The sequence below is a fragment of the Eriocheir sinensis genome, chromosome 6 (assembly GCF_024679095.1).
Source record: "Eriocheir sinensis breed Jianghai 21 chromosome 6, ASM2467909v1, whole genome shotgun sequence".
Classification (NCBI taxonomy): domain Eukaryota; kingdom Metazoa; phylum Arthropoda; class Malacostraca; order Decapoda; family Varunidae; genus Eriocheir; species Eriocheir sinensis.
The window spans coordinates 26,322,945-26,342,726 of record NC_066514.1 but is presented as its reverse complement, the minus strand read 5'-3'; the positions used below and the strand labels follow the sequence as shown (position 1 = coordinate 26,342,726).

At 41.6% G+C, this 19,782-nt stretch overlaps 2 protein-coding genes across 2 annotated transcripts; one reads left to right on the top strand and one right to left on the bottom strand.

The window, feature by feature from the left end:
• Positions 1–204: 204 nt before the first annotated feature.
• Positions 205–4,004, bottom strand: LOC126991053 (uncharacterized protein C15orf61-like). Its single transcript, XM_050849750.1, has 4 exons — positions 3,852–4,004; positions 1,548–1,738; positions 1,035–1,167; positions 205–353 (listed from the first exon to the last, which is right to left on the bottom strand). The coding sequence occupies exons 2-4, from the start codon at positions 1,728–1,730 to the stop codon at positions 226–228; spliced, it is 444 nt and encodes a 147-aa protein (XP_050705707.1). The 5' UTR covers positions 1,731–1,738; positions 3,852–4,004; the 3' UTR covers positions 205–225.
• A 4,460-nt stretch (positions 4,005–8,464) lies between these two features.
• On the top strand, positions 8,465–19,677 carry LOC126991029 (ubiquitin-conjugating enzyme E2-17 kDa). The gene is made up of 4 exons (XM_050849720.1): positions 8,465–8,629; positions 15,117–15,290; positions 17,320–17,425; positions 18,069–19,677. Exons 1-4 carry the CDS (start codon positions 8,606–8,608, stop codon positions 18,206–18,208), a joined length of 444 nt encoding a protein of 147 aa, XP_050705677.1. The 5' UTR covers positions 8,465–8,605; the 3' UTR covers positions 18,209–19,677.
• Positions 19,678–19,782: the final 105 nt, after the last annotated feature.

Here is a 19,782-nt window from a genome sequence, read left to right as displayed (position 1 = left end):
ACCATATACTTGCTGAATATTTTTATGCCACTGCAAACTATAAATGACTATTGCTTGATTTCCTCTTGTGAGTGTGAAGCTGTTGTGTCCCCTTCAAGTCTCAGTGTCTGGCTCCTCGATCTTGCACCATATACTTGCTGAATAGTTTTATGCCACTGCAAAATATAAATGACTATTGCTTGATTTCCTCTTGTGAGCGTGAAGCTGTTGTGTCCCCTTCAAGTCTCAGTGTCTGGCTCCTCGATCTTCCTCGTAGAGAAAATGTAAAGTGACAGTGCCTTTAGGGGTGTGTACCTCCTCCTGGCAGCTGATGAGGAAGAAGGCACCAAAGCCGTAGGCAAGGCAAGGGAGACCTGAGAAGGAAAGTTACGTGGGATGTGGAGACATGTTTTATTTTATTTTTTCTTAATGATATTTTCAGAGAAATGTAGATTGCTCTTATTTACATTAATCGACATGTTTAACTCATTCATATATTTATAATTCCTATTACATAATTAACTGTCATATACCATACAAGCTTTCTTCATAGTGATTTTAACTTTCAAAATATCTCATGGACATATGAGATCAACATTCCATAGTGCCCGTAGTGTTTTACAAGTCTACTTTTTAAACTTATTAGCTGAGTAATTTTTAGAACACTAACTCTGAGCTGGGAAAGCGTAAGAAAATAAGTGTTCAGGAGTTAGAGTGAATGTCTGGAATAGTTCTGTAATGATGATTTATATTAGCATGAGCCAAATTAAATAAAAGTGGCAACATATTTTGTACTGAAATGGCAAACAATGCCCTCTGATCCCACAGCACAAGACCAAACCTTCATTTGTAACAATCAGCCATTGGTTGAATGTAGGCCCGAACATAGCAAAGGACACCTCCCCTGCTCAAATACTTAAATAAAAAATCACAAGAGCTTTTCTCAGTGTTTCCTTTGCAGGTTCTGGTACATGTAGACCAACTATGACAAACTTAGACCACCAATTCCCTTCCCCACCAGCCTTGCCTCTCCTGTAACCCAACCTCTCACCTACCCAAGTTCATCACCTTCAACACCCTGAAGAACCGATCATCAAGGGAGAGGTCTTGATAGGGTCGCTGGGAACAGTGGTATTTGATGTACGGCCAACACCCTGTCCTCAGGATATGATAATTGACCCCATCCACCTAGAATGGTACAAAGCCACACCTGATGTAACCCTAAAGGAACAATGATAGACTTGTATATACTTCATGTCCGGCATCTTTGGTCTTCCTTTGAGCTGACAACCAATACGTGAGAATTTGAAGTTTTTACAAATGCTTCCATGAACTTATTTATTCTCATGAGACATCGAAATTACTATTCAATTTTTTAAGAGTTCTAAACTAAAAATGAGGAAAAGAGTCACCAGTAGCTGCAGTGAAGGGTCAAGACAAAAAAAAAAAGCATAAACTATAGATAACGATCCCTTAACTATTCTTTTATCGCACAAGAGTTGAGAGGTATCAAATAATAATGTACTTTCCAGCTAAAATGTTGCCAAATCAATTAACCTCAAACATACCTCCCAGTTGAAGTGTGATCTTCCCCGCTGGTCGCTGGTCACATCCCCGTACCGCACAAAGTAGGATGTCCAGGGCGGTAACCCTCGCTGACGCAGGTGAGAAGTTAGTACCAGAGATGAAGCTGGCCTCTCATTTCCCTTGACTGCCCTCCACCACTGCCACCGCCACAACCCGCTGCGCATCGGCACTGCTGGCAAACAATGGTGAATGTAAGATATGAACTGGCTTAGGGAAGGCATGTACTCAGATGTATTTAACCTGTCCGCTGTGATTGGCACAGATTTGGCTTTCACTGGTAGCCTGGTAACATATACTCCCAGGTCTTTCTCTATCTCTCAGGTGGATAGTGGAGTGTTTCCATTGTGGTATTGGTATGCTGGATATCCCCTCCCAAGGAACATGACTTTACATTTTTCTTCATTGATTTGTAGCAGCCACTTTTTGTTCCATTCCTGTAGCTTGGTGATGTCTTCTCGTAGGAAATCTGCAGTCAAGGAGTTACCGTATTTGACGGCTTATAAGACGGACTTATTTACCATAAAAAATGTCCCTGAAAATCACCCTGCGTCTTTTAAGGTTAAGGCTCAGCTTTGGGTCACTGGCTAGTGAAGTTTTAGTGCAGGAATGGCACTTAAATTAAACTGAAAACTGATCCGCAAACATAAACAAAATGGCAAACACTTTTACAGCAACAACGGAAACTTTTTTCTAAAGTGACCGTGTATAACAGTAGTACTTACCACTGCTTCATATAAAATGACACCAGTCAGGAAAAAAATTAAGTGACTTAATGTTTGTACCTGAACAAACTATAGTGAAACCAAATTGTCGAGTCCGTTTTGGGGTTAGCTCCAGCTGGTCCTTTCCTCCCCTCTGCTCTGACACACAGTCCCAACACCTATATCTTCCTCACATATATTAGCTTTGGGTAACACAGGAAAGGTGAAAGTTGGTGTTGGGACTGTGTGGCAGAGCAGAGGGGAGGAAAGGACCCGCGGGAACCAACCCCAAAACGGACTCGACAATTTGGTTTCACTATAATGGACGGTCGTACACCAAACCTGACAACACGCTCAAGACACACTATGTTTCCTTAGTACACAGGGATCATTGAGTAAGACAAACCTTCTTCATAAAACTGTTTAACTTTGATTGACAGACACAAACAATATATGGATAATACTGACGAGATATTGAGAAGATAGGTTAATACCGTATATTACAACCATACCCTCAACCCCTCCTCTATTTACTGGAAGTCATTCATTACTGCACTGCATTCAGGGACCAAAAAAGAATTCACATTGCAAGTACCAACTTCGCAAGAGGTGGCTACCCTCTCGCCAATGTTATCCTACATCACATAATATCAGCACTAAGCTTATGCGAGATGGCTGCCTTATCTGCGTACTGGTCTTAATCAATCAACAGCACAAGACAGCAGTGGTTGGTGTTTACCCTGGTGACGGGGAGCAAAAATCAATGAATACCACACAAATCAGTCAATTGATACCACAAAAAACCATCAATACCACAAGATGACAGTGGTTAGTGACGAGAGTTTACCCTGGCGACGGGGAGCAAAAATCAATGAATACCACACAAATAAGTCAATTAATACCACAAAAAACCATCAATACCACAAGACACCCAATACCACAAGATGGCAGTGGTTAGTGACGAGTGTTTACCCTGGCGACGGGGGACATAAATCAATGAATACCACACAAAACATCAATCAATACCACAAAAAACAATCAATACCACAAAAAAAAACAATTAATACCACAAGACACCCAATACCACAAGATGGCAGTGGTTAGTGACGAGTGTTTACCCTGGCGACGGGGGACATAAATCAATGAATACCACACAAAACATCAATCAATATGCACAAAAAACAATCAATACCACAAAAAAAACAATTAATACCACAAGACAAGATGGTAGTGGTTGGCGACGAGTGTTTACCCTGGCGACGGGGGACATAAATCAATGAATACCACACAAAACATCAATCAATACCACAAAAAACAATCAATACCACAAAAAAAACAATTAATACCACAAGATAGCAGTGGTTGGTGATGAGTGTTTACCCTGGCGACGGGGGACATAAATCAATGAATACCACACAAAACATCAATCAATATGCACAAAAAACAATCAATACCACAAAAAAAAACAATAAAAAAAAAACGTTAGTGGTTAGTGTCTACCCTGGCGACGGGGAGCAAGGTGAGTTTTACCCTTGAGTAGACCTAAGGGGTGTGTGTCCCCCCTGATGTGACCCCGGGGCTTACCTTCACACTGATGGTTCCCTGGGCTGTTCCGGCAGGGCTCTAGGCCATGGTGGGGATTAATACAGCCGGGGAGGACGAGGAATGCACCTTCTTCTCGACCGGGTGTTGTGGGTGTAGTCTCGGTCTTGGTTTTGGTCGCCCTTCTGGTCTGCTTGCGAGAGTCAGCCTTTGCAACGGCGCCTCGATGTGTGTCTTGGGTCGGTTTTATGACACTTTTATTTCTCACATAAAATATTTCTAAAGGTCAAACAGGGGATCGATCGGGGTCTAATGTTTATTATTCTAGGTTAATGGTACAGAAAAAGGGTCAAACTACCAGCTACCCCTGGAAATGACCAAAACTCATACGGTTTTATAAGACATTTTCGTTTCTCACATAAACTATTTCTGAAGGTCAAACAGGGGATCGATCGGGGTCTAATGTTTGTTATTCAAGGTTAATGGTACAGAAAAAGGGTCACACTACCACCAGGGTCATAAAACAACTCCTATGGTTTTATAAGACACTTTCGTTTCTCACATAAGCTATTTCTAAAGGTCAAACAGGGGATCGATCGGGGTCTAATGTTTGTTATTCAAGGTTAATGGTACAGAAAAAGGGTCAAACTATCAGCTACCCCTGGAAATGACCCAAACTCATACGGTTTTATAAGACGCTTTTATTTCTCACATAAGATATTTCTAAAGGTCAAACAGGGGATCGATCGGGGTCTAATGTTTGTTATTCAAGGTTAATGGTACAGAAAAAGGGTCAAACTACCAGCTACCCCTGGAAATGACCCAAACTCATACGGTTTTATAAGACACTTTCGGTTCTCACATAAGCTATTTCTAAAGGTCAAACAGGGGATCGATCGGGGTCTAATGTTTGTTATTCAAGGTTAATGGTACAGAAAAAGGGTCAAACTACCACCAGGGCCATAAAACTACCCCTGGAAATGACCCAAACTCCCACGGTTTTATAAGATTCGGTTCTTACATAAACTATTTCTAAAGGTCAAACAGGGGATCGATCGGGGTCTAATGTTTATTATTCTAGGTTCATGGTACAGAAAAAGGGTCACACTACCACCAGGGCCATAAAACTACCCCTGGAAATGACCCAAACTCCCACGGTTTTATAAGATTCGGTTCTTACATAAACTATTTCTAAAGGTCAAACAGGGGATCGATCGGGGTCTAATGTTTATTATTCTAGGTTAATGGTACATAAAAAGGGTCAAACTACCACCAGGGTCATAAAACTACCCCTGGAAATGCCCACCACTCCTACGAAAGCCTTGTCAAATATGTGTTCTTGGGTGGCGATATGTCTTCCCTGGGGGTTGGGATGGCATGTTCCTCCCTTCTCCCTTGTTGTTTACCTGCAACAATAATCAATCAATCAATGTCTTGTAATACGACCCATCTTTTCACAGATACTCACAGATACTCACAGATGATGTTCTGGAAGAGGCCTGGGGCTGTATTCTTAAACATTCTGACGGCCAAGCACATATATTTTACAAGGCTTTCCTAGGAGTTATAGGAATTTCCAGGGGTACTTCTATGGTCCTGGTGGCAGTTTGACCCTTCTTCTGTACCGTGAACCTATAAAAACACTCATTAGAATCCGATTAATCTTCTTTTCGGCCTTTGGAAATTGTTGATGAGAGGGATGGAAGCCTCTGAGAATACCGTCCCTAAGCTTGTGGCTCCAGTTCAAAAGCCTGGTTATTCTCAAAGTGCTGACTGCTTGTGATGGTCATGTGTGCTCTATAGTTAAATCTTAGTTCCTGGCCCTCCCACACTGTATCAAGGCTTGCTTCAAATTTTAACACAGTTGTTGACGACCCTGTTTGAAAAAGCATATATCTTCCTGCTGATGTTGAGTCTCGATCTTGTCTTGCATCATTTTATTTTTTATTTTTTTTTACAGCAAAGGAGACAGCTCAAGGGCACAAAAAAGTAAACATTAATAAAAAAAAAGCCCGCTACTCGCTGCTCCTAAAAGATTTCATCACATTACATATGCAATCACACACATACAGCATATTCGTAATAATATTCCTTGTGTTTCCTCTGGTTATTTCATCCTCCCTTATCTTGAAAATCCCTCTTGTGCATTCTTGATCGTGTTTCTGCGTTACGATCTTGTACGCTTCAATCAGGTCGCCCCTGGAGGCATGTAGGTCCAGCTTCTTCAGTTGTTCTTCGTAGCACGACGCTGAACATTCTCTAAGGCCTCTATATCCCTTATCAAGTGAGGACACCGATCTGGTTAGCCTCACCAGAGCAGTGTACAAAGCCTTGAATATGGTAGGCAGCAGGACCACAGTGGAGTTAGTCCCCAATACATATATACATACATATATATACATGCATGTCTAGTATCAAAAGAAAGCAAATTAAATGTATTATTCATAAATGGGAAGAAATAGGGTTGAATACTAAATAAAATAAATAAAAATTAACATGTATAATAAGGCGCTTAATATAGGTTGATTTATATAGTGAAACGATTATATAGAAATAGTAACTTTTTATATAGATATCTTGATATGATTTTAATACAAGATAGTCAACATATTGAAGTGTTCATATATGATTTTTTATGCAGATATATTGATTTTTGTGGCGTCAGGAAGGTTTTTCGTCGCGGCGCGAGAAATGAGTCAGATTCGGTGAATTTTCGTCGCGACTTCTGGTCAAGCTCGAGCAAAAATTACTGAAGCTAGGAAGGCGTGCTTGCTGGCAAATGAAAGCTCTATTAATACGGATTAATAATCAGAAAAAATTGGAAAGCACTATATAAATAAAAAAAGTTATAAGCAAAAAACTAGGACGTGTCCAAATCGCGGTAAAAGGGCCGAAAAACAGGCTATATATATTTGTGACGGCTCAACGACAAACTTGTAATCGAGCTATTAAAATATCCTTCGAGCTGGTCAAACTGCCTTGCCAAGAGGGGCTACATGCCAAATAACAGCCTTCTAGAGGCAATAGCAAGGCCACACTAGATAAAAACGGCAAAGGGTCTGGAGTTTGTCAAAATCGCTCTCAAAAGGGTTTACGTTTCAAGCTCTAGCGAAGAAACTACTGGGAGTAGGAAAATGTTATGCATCATATTGGAAAGCACATTGGTAGGGCTAAAGTATTTGTTAAATACGTTTTTTTAAATTCTAAAAAAATGAGTGGGTTTCAAGGTTGGGAACTCAAAAATTGTTTTTTTCAAAGTCGTTTTTTGCGACTTTATTCATTTTTTTACCCTTTCGAGTCGGTGTTTGAGCCCGGTCGCTAACTACAAAATATAGCCCTTTCATTTTGCCGTCGATTGATACCAAAAACATTTATGTAGCCCCAGAAATAAGGGAGTTATGGCGATTCGCACCAAAGCGATTGATTTTCCAAAATTCGCTGTTTAATGACAAGGGCGCAGCAACATCAAAAGAGTCCGCCGTCCATTACTTGAGATGTCACTGATAGCATGCATTCTTTCAACAGCCTTTAGAGGAGCAATTCTTTCTGTAAACTGTTTTCCTCACCCACTTGGATTAGCAATACTATAATGGTCTCATAGCTGAACTAATAATGAGTCTATGATCATTTCACTCCCCGGAGACCCAGGTGCACTCTGACCTGACTTGACCCCTGACACATGACAGATATCCGCTACACAGACTGCGTGAGAGATGACACTTCGGAGACTTGACAGGTGAGGTCGACTCCACCCCTTATACCTCCATGGGGCTAGATAGATTTATTGATAGTTCTCTCTCTCTCTCTCTCTCTCTCTCTCTCTCTCTCTCTCTCTCTCTCTCTCTCTCTCTCTCTCTCTCAAGCTGGTACTCATATTTCTCTAACTAAACCATATATAACACACTCAACAGGCCGCTCTCCCTTCTTCCTTATAATCACATAGGCCTACATTGGTAAATTGTAAAGGCTACTTCTGCTGTGTGTGTGTGTGTGTGTGTGTGTGTGTGTGTGTGTGTGTGTGTGTGTGTGTGTGTGTGTGTGTTTAAATACCCCGCCCTTTAAACTGTTTCACTATCGAGAAAATAAAATCGACCTGACTGCTCGCTAGATTAACTCACGTCTGCAAATACTGATACAAATAATAAAAAAATGAACTAATTGAAATAGATAAGATTCACGATGATACAAATATGATAATTGCACCAAATATGACTCATGCGTTCTGTCTTTTGTCTGCGGGTGAACTTACTCTCTTTGTCTAGCCTCTATGTGCCCCTCAACCTACCCCATTAACCATAAAAAAAGGAAAAAAATGTAGATATTCACCGTAAAAAGTCATAGGCCTACCCTCAGCCGAGCCTCGAACGCAATGTATGAAAAAGGGGTATAAGTTTGAAGTGAAAAATAAAAACGGCAACTGGATCAAGAAGAACGGATTAAAACTGGCACAACAACGATAAGAACCTTCAAAATGAGTCATAGTGATATATATTCCTCGCAGGAAATGATACCGTCAGCTGAGCGGCGGAGAACACCCAAAAACTAGTCCCCCTTCACCCATTACCCAACCTCCCCCTCACGATGCCTAAGGGGAAACCACAATGGGGGCGCTTTTTATATTCCCCACACACAAATCCAGAGAGATATAGTATGAGGGGTTAGCGTGAGGGAAAGCATGAGTATTCTACAAGCAGAGTATTGCTCCGCGCTGAGGGCCGCCCGGACCACCACCATCTTGGCCAAGGCTGTGAGAGAGGGAGGGAAGCCTGCACTCGCTCTTGCTCCCACACACAGTTATGGCGCTAAAAAGAATTAACAAGGTAAGATGGGGGCGGGAGGTGCAGGGGGACGCGTTGCCGGGCACGGAGACCCCCGAGGAGACCCGTGGCGCCTGGAAATGAGGCTTGTGTGAGGGACGGCGGCAGGGCGAGCCAGTCTTCCGTGTGTCCCAGTGTCTTGATCCGTGCCCCGTGACGTGCTCCTGCTGGCCTCCATTAATCTATTTTACACCTAATAATTTCCCTTTTTTCCACTTTTTCCTCTCCACTACCCCGCTGCCCCCGTGGAGGCCCGTGGCGCCAGGGAGACAGGGCTGTGTAAGGCAATGCTGCGGGGCCAGGCAGTGTCTTCCGTGTGTCCGAGTGTCTTGCCCGTGTCCCCGTGACGGGCTGCGAGGCGCCTCCAGGCCAAGGTCAGAGGCCCCGACGCAGGGCCCTGGACCGCGGCGGCAGGAGGGGCATGGCCAGGGCGGTATTCAGGGCCTGAGGGACGGATTAGAGCACACAGGCGCAGGCGTGCTCCCTTGGACACGGATTTGCCTGGCTCGTGCTCGGGTCGTGTCCTCGGCGGCGGGACTTGGCTCATGAATCGGTTCTCTCACGCCCGGCGGCATCACATGGGTCACGGGGCTAACACGTAGATATATATAAAAAAAAAAAAAAAAAAAAATCCATCCGCTTCCTCAGGCACGATATCCGCCCCCCCGTGCACGTCAGCCCCCCCCCCCCCCACCCCTCCCTCCAGGCACAGCAGGGGGCATTGGCGGTCCTGAGGGCTTGGGTCGGCTCCGTCTGGTGGGCGGGGGTGGCTGGGTCATGCACTGGGGTGGCGTGACAGCTGGGCGGCGGCGGCGGTGGCGGTGGAGCCTAGTGCATCCTTGGGACAATGGTGCAGTGGCCTGTTGAAAGTTTTAGTGTTCTTGGGTCCCAGGGTGAGCAGTGATGGGGCAGTGAGGAACAAAAGAGATAGGTTTGGGTGGACTTGTTATGTAGGGTAAGTAAGATTAATGAGGTTACTATATTATGAGGTCAGCTTATGCATTCCATGAGAGGAATCACTAAGCTTTCAAACAGTGCTTCAGGCTAATGAGGTTGTGCCTTGGGTGGGCCTTGCAGTAAGCTTTGTGGAGACAGCATTAAGATGGAGGGCACTGATAAGCCATTGAGGGTTAGCTGTGGTGTAACAGTGTTACATCATCAGGTGCACACCTCCTCAAAGTATTAAATATTGGGAAATTAATTATCATTGTCTTCCAACTTGAGGAAAACTTTTAAGATAGTACTCTGCCACTTACCAAGAAGGAACAAGATGGGAGAAGGGAGAGGTGTATAATCCCTTTTGACCAGAGGATTCATGTGAATCTGTATGAAAGATAGCTTAGCATTATTTGTGAAGGTATGATGATGACATTTGAATGTTGTTAAGATTGGTTTTATCAGTGTGGTCATGCCTCGTTTCCTGCCTGATGAGTACTCTTCTTTTGTCAAATGTCTTTCACTAGCCTTTAAACCTTGTAGAAAACTGTTGGAAAGAGTGTAGAGATCAGAACATGTGAAAACAGTAGAAATGTTCAAACCTGCAGTACTACCAACTGAGCTGCACCCAGCATTGTCATTGTCTAGAACATGGGAGCACTGCTTTCAACATTTTCCCAGAACCACTGCTCTGTAGCATAAGGAGATAATAGTAGGAAAAGTAGGGTTGACCTAAAAACTGCTGGCACCCGAGCCCATGAGATTATAAATCATAGTGGGAAAGCTCCATGCGACTATATGGGCTGGAAGGACGTGCCACAAGCAGTGTATTTGTGTTCAGTCCTGAAAATCATAAAGCACATCAGATAAGTGAGCGTGTAGGGCGGACTTGAAACTGGCAAGTGAATTTGTTCCCACTGCATCCGTGGGGAAATTCCAAAGGGTTATAACCCTGTCGCTGAAAAATAGTGTTCTGCAGTCATTAGAAGCAAATTGATGAGACACCTTGAATCTTGACATCTAGTAGCTGACTGGAGAGGCAGATGGAACAAATCAGAGGGTTTGATAACTGATTGGTTGTGAAATATCTTCCAACACTTGATTAGGTCTGAATGAGCAAGCCATCCTTTGGCTTGATATAAGTTTAAAGATTTAAGTCGCTGTAAATAGGAAAGGGATTTCAAACCTGAAATTTGCTTTGTCTGTCTTCCCTTGGGGGACTCAGCAGTTTCAGATCTCCAAGGTATACTGGGTAAGCTATACTGAGCAGGGGAACAGAAGGAAGGGTTTATTGTGAGTCCTGTACACAGGAATCATGAAGGAGGAGGATCAGTTGATTGTACTGCCAAGTAAGTTTTAGGCTGGGCCATTAGCTTTGCTTACAATGAAATGGATGTGGGTATGGAAACACAAGAGTAAATCAATGATAATCCCTAGAACAATGAAAATTAACAAATATGATTTTCTTATTATTGATACAATAGTCAGAATAAGAACCAAACCAATTCCAATTATCTGTACCCCATTGAAAGCAAATTACAACAGATTTTCAGGTATTTAGTGATGTCAAGCAAGAGTATGCTGTAGGGTCACTAAATGACAGAGGAATATGTATGTAGTTAATCTGTGTCCCTGTCACTTTTTATTTTTATTTTATTTATTTTTTTTTTTTTCCATATGGTGTTGGTAGGCTTTCTTGGTGGGGCCTGGTGGTTGGCCCCAGCCCATTATATTATCATGTTTATTACTAGATTTAGTGTGATAGTTCTGGCAAATAAGAGGTACACCCTTGTTAACAATTCCACAGATTGACAAAGTGAATATATAGTGTCACACACACACACACACACACACACACACACACACACACACAAATATTCCTAAAAGTTTGAAGTAAAATCTTTTAACAAGTATTATAGAAATAGGTGAGAACATGTGTGTTCCATGGCATTGCCTTAGAAACTATAGAGACCACTCAATTAGTAGCACATTACATGCCAGGGTGGGAATGGGGGGCCTAGTATTTATATGCTATTCATGCCTAGCAAGGCCATGGAGCGGGCAGATGAAAGTACCAGACTGACCAGCAAGACACATTAGTAATGGACTAACACAAGAAATTATCATAAGTGCAAGCTGTATTTGAATTGCTTATGGCGTGTATATATTTATAGTATTTTTATTATATTTTTAATGTCAGGAAGAGTGTCACGAACATACACTACGAAAGAATTCCGAGAAATGACGAGAAAGAATTTAATGAGCTTCAAACTATATGCCTACCACCTTCCTCAGTGTTTTAAACTGCTGTACAGATGCTCTTCAAATTACAATGAGGTTTGGTTCCGATAAACCGAATGTAGGTTAAAAATGTTTTAGATGGAATACACACCTGCACATAGTAGCATCACACAGGTTAAAAATGTTTTAGATGGAATACACACCTGCACATAGTAGCATCACACAGGCTATCTTAAATATAGTCATCTGGGGTGGAAAAAAATAGAAAACATTAACTTTGCTCTGACACATTTATATGAAGCTTTTGTAAAAACAAGTAGTACTGCAACGTTTGTTACATGTAGACGTATGTAATGGTATATGATTGAAATTCACCCTGCAGTTAACCTAAGAGCATTGCAAAAAAATAGATGATTTTCTTTTGCCATAGAAAAGGGGGTGAGAAAATGGGGTGAAAAAATACATAGGTACATCTCAACTATAACTTTAAACTATGATGTGATAAAAAGATTTATAGTAAAAATTTATAGAAAATGTATCTCGGTGAATATAGAGGCTTTATACAGCAACACAATGAAAATAATGCGCCTCAGCACTGGAACATGACAGTTTTTGACAGAATAATCCCCCCAAAAATACTGACATATTACATAATGAAATCAAAGACAGGTAGGCACAGGTATTTACTGCTTGCCAGTTGGGAACTCACATCTCAGAAAACTCTTAAAACAAGCAGCAGCCTGTGCCTCTTCCACAAAGTAGTAATTCTGCTTGCCATGGGCCTTGTTCTCCAATGACACATGATCCAGCTCACTGGCCCTTAAGTATAGTCTCCAACAATTTCAGTCATTTCGTTTAGGGTAGGGTCGAAGCCTAACTCAGCCATGCACTTTATGTAGCCAGCAAGCTTTCCCTCTTGCTCTGGTGACAGTCGGGGTTTTGCTCCTTGCTTCTTGAGTGACATCACGCCCTGACTGTCTTTTTATCTTTGGCGAAGCATGAATGTGTACATCTGATATTTCTTAGCTGTAGACCTCACTGATGCACCATCTGCAACATTCTGAACAGCTGTCATAAATGCAGCCTCTGTTTGTAAATTTGTGGCATTTTGGCCCCTGTGTCTTATGAGCATGATGTGCTTGTAAAAAAGAATGAACAGCAGATTGTTAGACACTGTATTGCAGAATTTGGTTTTAGAGATTAATACACCAAAAGCATTGATATCACTGACATTATGCAAGTGGGGTAAATAACATCACATTGGGGTAAATGAACATTGCATATTTTTATTCATCCCAATAGGAAGGCTTTTCAGTGGGGTAAAAAATACATGTTCTGTATGCCAGTCCTCAAAAGTTAGTTGATTAATGTGATATGTCCAACTCTTCCACGAAGGTGTCCTCAAAACCTGAAAGCAGATACCCAAGCATTTTGAAAATAAGTCATTCAGTTAACAAAAAACATTTAAAAAGGTTGTAGGAGGCCAAAATAAAAATGTTTGCAGAGCCTCAGGTGTACCGCGTATTCAATGCGATTTAGGACAATTGAAATTTGAAATGTTTATTCCATGCACATATCCCTGAAAAGAAAAAGAAAAAATAATAGTAATAAGCAAGGGAGCCACATGCCATGATTTTGTTTACCCCAACTACCCCCCATATTGCTATCCCACATTCTTATAGTTGAATTTAAGTATTGTGAGTAGAGCATCTACATCATACTCCTGGACAACCAGTGACTAGCACAGTGACGGCACATCCAAGTGTTCTGTGTGCTCAAGTTCAGTCCCATGTTATCTTATGGCAGTCCCATGTGGCAGACCACTCCCCCGCCCAGTCTGCTTAACTTGTTCCCTTAGCCACTTGTTGCTTGTGCTGACCAAGGAATGGCCAGCAACAGGTAAAGGTACTTGGGGTAGGTTCAGAAGTAGGTTAGATAGTTTGATCAAAATTCACTGCCTGTGGGCTTGAAAAAATATATATTTATGGAGTACAGAGGCACAAACTTCATTACCTGTTTGGGTGTTTTATGGGAAGTCAAGAAAAGTGGGACAACCCAGATCTGGCATGCCAGCCATACAAGAGAAAATAATTCAGCTGACAGATAGTAGAGAGGCTGCTTTGTATGCCATTGCGCTAAGTGGGTCAGATTATTGGTCAAGGCAACACCTGTCAACCCTGTCTTGTGGTCTGCTAAGCTAGTCACCTGACAGTCAACATTGGAGGGTTGATATGTTGAGCAGTCACACAATTTATTTATTTATTTATTTATTTATTTATTTATTTTATTTATTTTTTTTTTTCCCACCCATTCATCCTGTTGCAGATGGCCAGTGGTATCCAGCTGTCATAACAATTGTCTTGTAAGCTGGTAACCATGGTAACATCATCCATTGATGCAAACAAGTGATAATATCGTTTCCCCAGTCATCAAGACTCGCCCAACATCCCCTACACTCATAACATCCCTCCCCCTTCTGCTAATGTTGTCACATGCAATTCCAGCTCTTTTTTACCTTCATACTTTATTATCTGTAGATGTGGTGATGTGAAAACACTGCTTCCCCACAAACCTAAAGTTCCCCACTGCACTTAACCTGTCTGGTGCGACTGCCATGGATTTTGCCTTCACTGGTTGCCTGGCAACATATACTCCCAGGTCTTTCTCTGCCTCTGTGGTGGATAGTGGAGTGTTTCCCACATGGTATTGGTATGCTGGATTTCCCCTCCCAAGGTGCATGACTTTACATTTTCTTCATTGAATTGTAGCACACTTTTTGTTCCATTCTTGGAGCTTGATGATGTCTTGTAGGAAATCCACAGTCGAGGGGTTAAAAAGTCTCCTTTACAACCTGACCATCTTCCCCTGTAGCCTCACCGTGCTGCTACATGGGGCCAAAGACGCTGATAAGCCTAAAAAACTTTGCTGAGTTATCCTAAGATGGAGAAAAACACCTCCCAGCCACCTACAACTCACTCAGTGGCGTGAAATTGCATGGGAAATAAATTCATAAAAACTCCACACGACACTATTGACCAGCATAAAATACGTAAACAGTAATTTTTTTCACATAACTATAGGTTAAGGAAGTCTTCATTTCTGTGTGTGTGTGTGTGTGTGTGTGTGTGTGTGTATTTACCTAGTTGTAGTTTTACAGGGCCTGGGCATTATGCTCGTGTGGTCCCGTCTCCGTATCTGCATTTATCCAACTTATCTTTAAAGCTTTGCACACTCCTCGCTGATACTATAGTGTGTGTGTGTGTGTGTGTGTGTGTGTGAATGAGTGAATTAATGCTTGTGCTTGTGTTTACAGGAGCTGCAGGACCTTGGGCGAGACCCACCAGCACAGTGCTCAGCTGGACCTGTAGGAGATGACCTCTTCCATTGGCAAGCCACCATTATGGGCCCACCAGAGAGTCCATTCCAAGGAGGAGTTTTTTTCCTCACTATTCATTTTCCTACTGATTACCCATTCAAACCACCAAAAGTGAGTAAAACTTTTCTTATGTTTAAATTTGTCCTTATAATTCACTATCAGATATGAGGTGATAAACATTGTACGAGGCTTTTGACCCTCAGGGCATAAGACTGTGACATTTGCCTATTTTTGTTGCTTGGCCAGCAGCCAGTGTGTGCGGTCTGACAGAGAAAATTGCTCATGGACAGAATTGCCATGGCAGACTACATTATACTAATATTTAAAGTGTGGAGATGTTTTATCGTACTAAAAATATAAAAATGTGTAGTTTGCAGTGTGTATGGGGTGGGGTGCGGTACATGCATAAGTGTACTTGTCTTGCCTAAAGCCCATCTGTTTATCATTTGTATTGAAGACAGAGTAGTTGAATTAAGTCCAAGGCTGAAAGTGAGAGGTAGTGAGCAGTCATTTGTGGTGCCCTTTTTTGACATTGATACTGTTGTTGACAAAGTGAGAGGATGCTGCAGAGGTTTGTGGTTAAATATATTTGACTGTGTGTGTAAGAGTTAAAAGTAAATGTTGGCAAGAATAAGGTTTTTATATTTGAGAGGACAAGAGAAACTAAGAGTATGCAAATACATACAGTTTGAACAGAAAATAATGGTGTTAGATATGATTGGAATAAGAGAGGATGGAGGAAGTAGTTGATTTCAGTACTTAGAGACAGTTCTTTGGAAATGTGGGGGGAGAGAGAGAGAGAGAGAGAGAGAGAGAGAGAGAGAGAGAGAGAGAGAGGTATCAGGTGCTTTGGAGAGAGTATGAATGGAAGAACTGAGAATATGGTTAGTAAAGGGTTTAAGAAAAATATTATCCTTCCAGCTTTTGTCATATGCATCAGACATTAATGTGAAGCAATTGTGAATTTGTGCAGTGAATATGAGGCATGGTTCCACATACTTATAACCCCCAAACACCTCACTGATTTTCATGTGACAATACACTGTACACTGCATGTCAGGTAAATCCTCCCAGCCAGTGAAATGTTATGTTGTCAAGTTTTAAGGATTTCCGTGCATCTGGTGTTATCTAGCATTAAATGCCTTCACTGCTCATTATTCCTTTATCTTTTCTTATTTATTTATGTACATCATGTAAGCCTTGTGCCACAAACCCAATCTCTGTCATATGGTGTTTCCGTGGTGATGTGATGAAGTTCAGTAACCGTAACTGTAACACTGAGAGCTCTTTTGGGAGCAAGAGGAGGCTTATGAGGAGTCGAGGTCACTGGCCGTGGATACTCGGGTGTGGAATCAGAAGAGGAAGATCCAAAAAAATCTCCTTGTGCAATTGTTAGTCATGGAAACACTGAGAATGGCACTGAAGAACTGTGTGGCAGCCTAGGAGTCATGCTTGCCCATAAATCCCCATGCAAACCTCAAAATTAGGGCAGAAAAGGGCAGACAGAAAAACACATCACCCACCCTTTTATCTGGCAACAAGAAAAACCCATCACCCACCTTTTATGGGTGAAGAATTTATTCCAGAGTCAGTTGATCTTCGCATGTAAGCAAGGCTGAGTGCAGAAGCCTAAGAGAGGTGGGGCGCGTGTTCTAGGTAAGACTTGCTGAAAGCTTGATTCCGTATTAAACCTGGCTGGCATTGATTGAACAACCCTTATCAGCTGTTTATAGTGTATGGGCAGATGGGGCAACTAGCAGCTGTGGCCGAGCCTGAATCCTTAAGTGGTATATTGGGTTAGGACTTGTCACTTGTAAGTTGTGCCTCTACCTCACATGTGCAGTGTGCATCATTTCTTAGTAAAAGTTGCTTTCTCAAAGATCAAGTAAGGGTTCCGTGCCAGTTAAGAACGTATGAGGGTGGACTTCATTCATGTCAGTGAATCGTTTTAGTGCCATGATATTACACCTTGAGAACAAAATACTGTGCGGATGACATGAAAAAACAATCGGCCTAGGAATGGTGTGCTTTATATATAGCCATTGCCTTTGGTTGATGGCTGAAGGTAATGTGAGCTTTGTTTTGTTAGAATAATATTTGTTTTGCATTTGTTTCAGTTACTGATTACCTTTTTTTGCAGGTTGCGTTCACAACTCGTATCTACCATCCAAATATTAACAGCAATGGTTCCATATGTTTGGATATTCTCAGGAGCCAATGGAGTCCTGCCTTAACTATTTCTAAAGGTATAGTAATATATTTAAAATTGATTGATATAAGATTAAAATGCTTGCCCTAAGACTATTTCTCTTACCTTTTTAATTGTGGTCATAATTAAGATGCAGGTAATAAAAAAAAATAAAGGAAATTAAATTGTCAGATTTACCTTAACACCCTGTTTACAGTAAAAAGGACAATGATAGGGGAGTGCAAATTTGGGTTTACCATAGAGGGCAAAAGATAATTGATTGCAGTCATACTTGAAGTTAGGCACAGGTAATATTTATACCTTTTCAGTGGATCTCACACTGTCATTTCCTTATTTTCAAGTACCTGATACAGCAGTTCCTGCTGCCCTCACAGAAAAGTGTACAGAAAAGCTTTAGTAACATCCCTGGGGACTGTCCAAGGCTGAAGTGTTGTATAATCTAAAATGAAAATGAATGCTATTTGTGAAAGAACAGTTCTGTAACAGCATATTTTGTACCGACACTCTGGTCTTGATTAACCAGGTTGAGAATGTAGAGTTTACTGTTTATGCAATTTTTCAACTTTATTTTCAGTGTAACCATTATAGCCTTTATTATAGTTCAGCTCCAGCTTTTCTATCCATTTATTCAGTTTCTCAGATAGCAGAGTGTGCTAGTAACTGTCCCTCTTGTGTTTCAGTGCTCCTGTCTATCTGTTCCCTCCTCACGGACCCCAATCCCGAGGATCCCTTGGTGCCAGAGATAGCTCGAGTCTACAAGACTGATAGGGAAAAGTACAATGAACTTGCAAGAGAATGGACCCGGAAGTATGCCATGTGATCCCCTGGTGGCGTAATAGTGGCAGAGTGCGCCTGTGCCCATCCCCCGCCGCTGCCATGACCACCACCACCACCACCACTAAAACCCTGACTGCTGCTGTTGCTGCTGCCATCTCTGCTAGACCTCCTCTCTTCATTCTAATGCTTTTTTCCCCTCTTGTTTTATTTTCATTTTCTTTTTTAATTTTTTTGGTGTGTAGACCACATTAATGTCACTGGTGGTTGACCATTAATGCACCGTCACCACCCACCTCAACCTCCGGCCAGCAGCCTCAACCCTTTGGCGCAGAATAAGTTAAGGACTCGTCAGGGCTGGACTCCTCCTCAACCCTCAAGTCAAGTGCCACTGCCACCAGCGGCTCCGGTTTATACCTAGATGTAAAGTGTACACAAAAGTGTCACCTCATCCTATGATTGATGATCACGCTTGCATTCATTATTATAATTCTTGAATTACTTTGCTAGTGTGTGGCCAGTTGATGCAAATGGGGGGGGATTCGCAAACAAAGCCAGGGACTGGAGTCCTCAGTAAGTTACTATTGTGATTTTCCTCTTTAGTTCACTAAAAGTAACTATGCTCTTCATTTGTATCCCGAGCCAGCCAGCTTTGTTCTCAGTGATTATGGAAACCTCAAACTATCTTCAGGTGTTGAGGAGTCAAGTGCGTCTTCTTAGATTTGTGTAACGTTTGAGTCTCTTCTCACCTTACCACATCTTGCCCACCACGTTCCAGCCTGTGTTATTCCCCATCACAGCATTAAATGGGAAGTAAGCAACCATAACACATCACCTCAGATATCATCATAACTAGGCTATTGTTTATTATTCTCTTATAATGTCTTATTACATGTCCCTAGCCATTGTATGGTCTAAAATGAATTTTAATTTGGAACATTTCATTTTATATATATATATATATATATATATATATATATATATATATATATATATATATATATATATATATATATATATATATAGATATATAAAACACACACACACACACACATACACACATACGGCCATTTTCATTGTTATCTTGAGTGAGCATTAAAAAGTATCCTCTTCAATTGGACTCTGGAAAAAAGACAGTTTAGGAATTTGTGCATGGCCAAACTAAACTCAACTATTCCCAAATGACCCTTTGGCTATCCCTTGACTCCCTAGTCGTCAGCCGCCTGGAGTTGCACTGCCCATGGTGGTGGCACTCCCTAGCAGTGCCAGGCCTGAACTCTTTGGGGTTGCAAATTGGCCTTGCTAGTAGGTTACTATCATGGGAGAGCCAGAGGATCCTGGGGATGATTCATCATTACCTGCCTCTAGGCATTGATCATATTTTGATTAAAAAGTTTTCCAGAAATATGCTTGGAAAGCAGAAATCTGAAATGCAAGGCTGTTTGGTTCTTCAGTACAGTATTCCAAAATGAAATTTTTTCAATACAATTTTGTCAATAAAGGTGTACAGATTAAGTGCTAGTTTTTCTGCACCCAAGTGTGTAATTTTGCATCATTAAAATGTTTTCCATCCAAGAGCCTTCATTTACATTTGTTTTTAAATAAGTATTTATTATTGTA

What these genes read in the sequence shown, in the direction of transcription:
- LOC126991053 (XM_050849750.1), bottom strand. Translation starts at nt 1,730, where the DNA reads ATGCGCAGCGGGTTGTGGCGGTGGCAGTGGTGGAGGGCAGTCAAGGGA. An exon ending in GATCACACTTCAACTGGGAG is followed by an intron (nt 1,168 to 1,547) that starts GTATGTTTGAGG and finishes GTACCATTCTAG; the next exon opens with GTGGATGGGGTCAATTATCA. An exon ending in GTTGAAGGTGATGAACTTGG is followed by an intron (nt 354 to 1,034) that starts GTAGGTGAGAGG and finishes TTTCCTTCTCAG; the next exon opens with GTCTCCCTTGCCTTGCCTAC.
- LOC126991029 (XM_050849720.1), top strand. Translation starts at nt 8,606, where the DNA reads ATGGCGCTAAAAAGAATTAACAAG. An exon ending in CGCTAAAAAGAATTAACAAG is followed by an intron (nt 8,630 to 15,116) that starts GTAAGATGGGGG and finishes TTGTGTTTACAG; the next exon opens with GAGCTGCAGGACCTTGGGCG. An exon ending in TGCCTTAACTATTTCTAAAG is followed by an intron (nt 17,426 to 18,068) that starts GTATAGTAATAT and finishes CTTGTGTTTCAG; the next exon opens with TGCTCCTGTCTATCTGTTCC.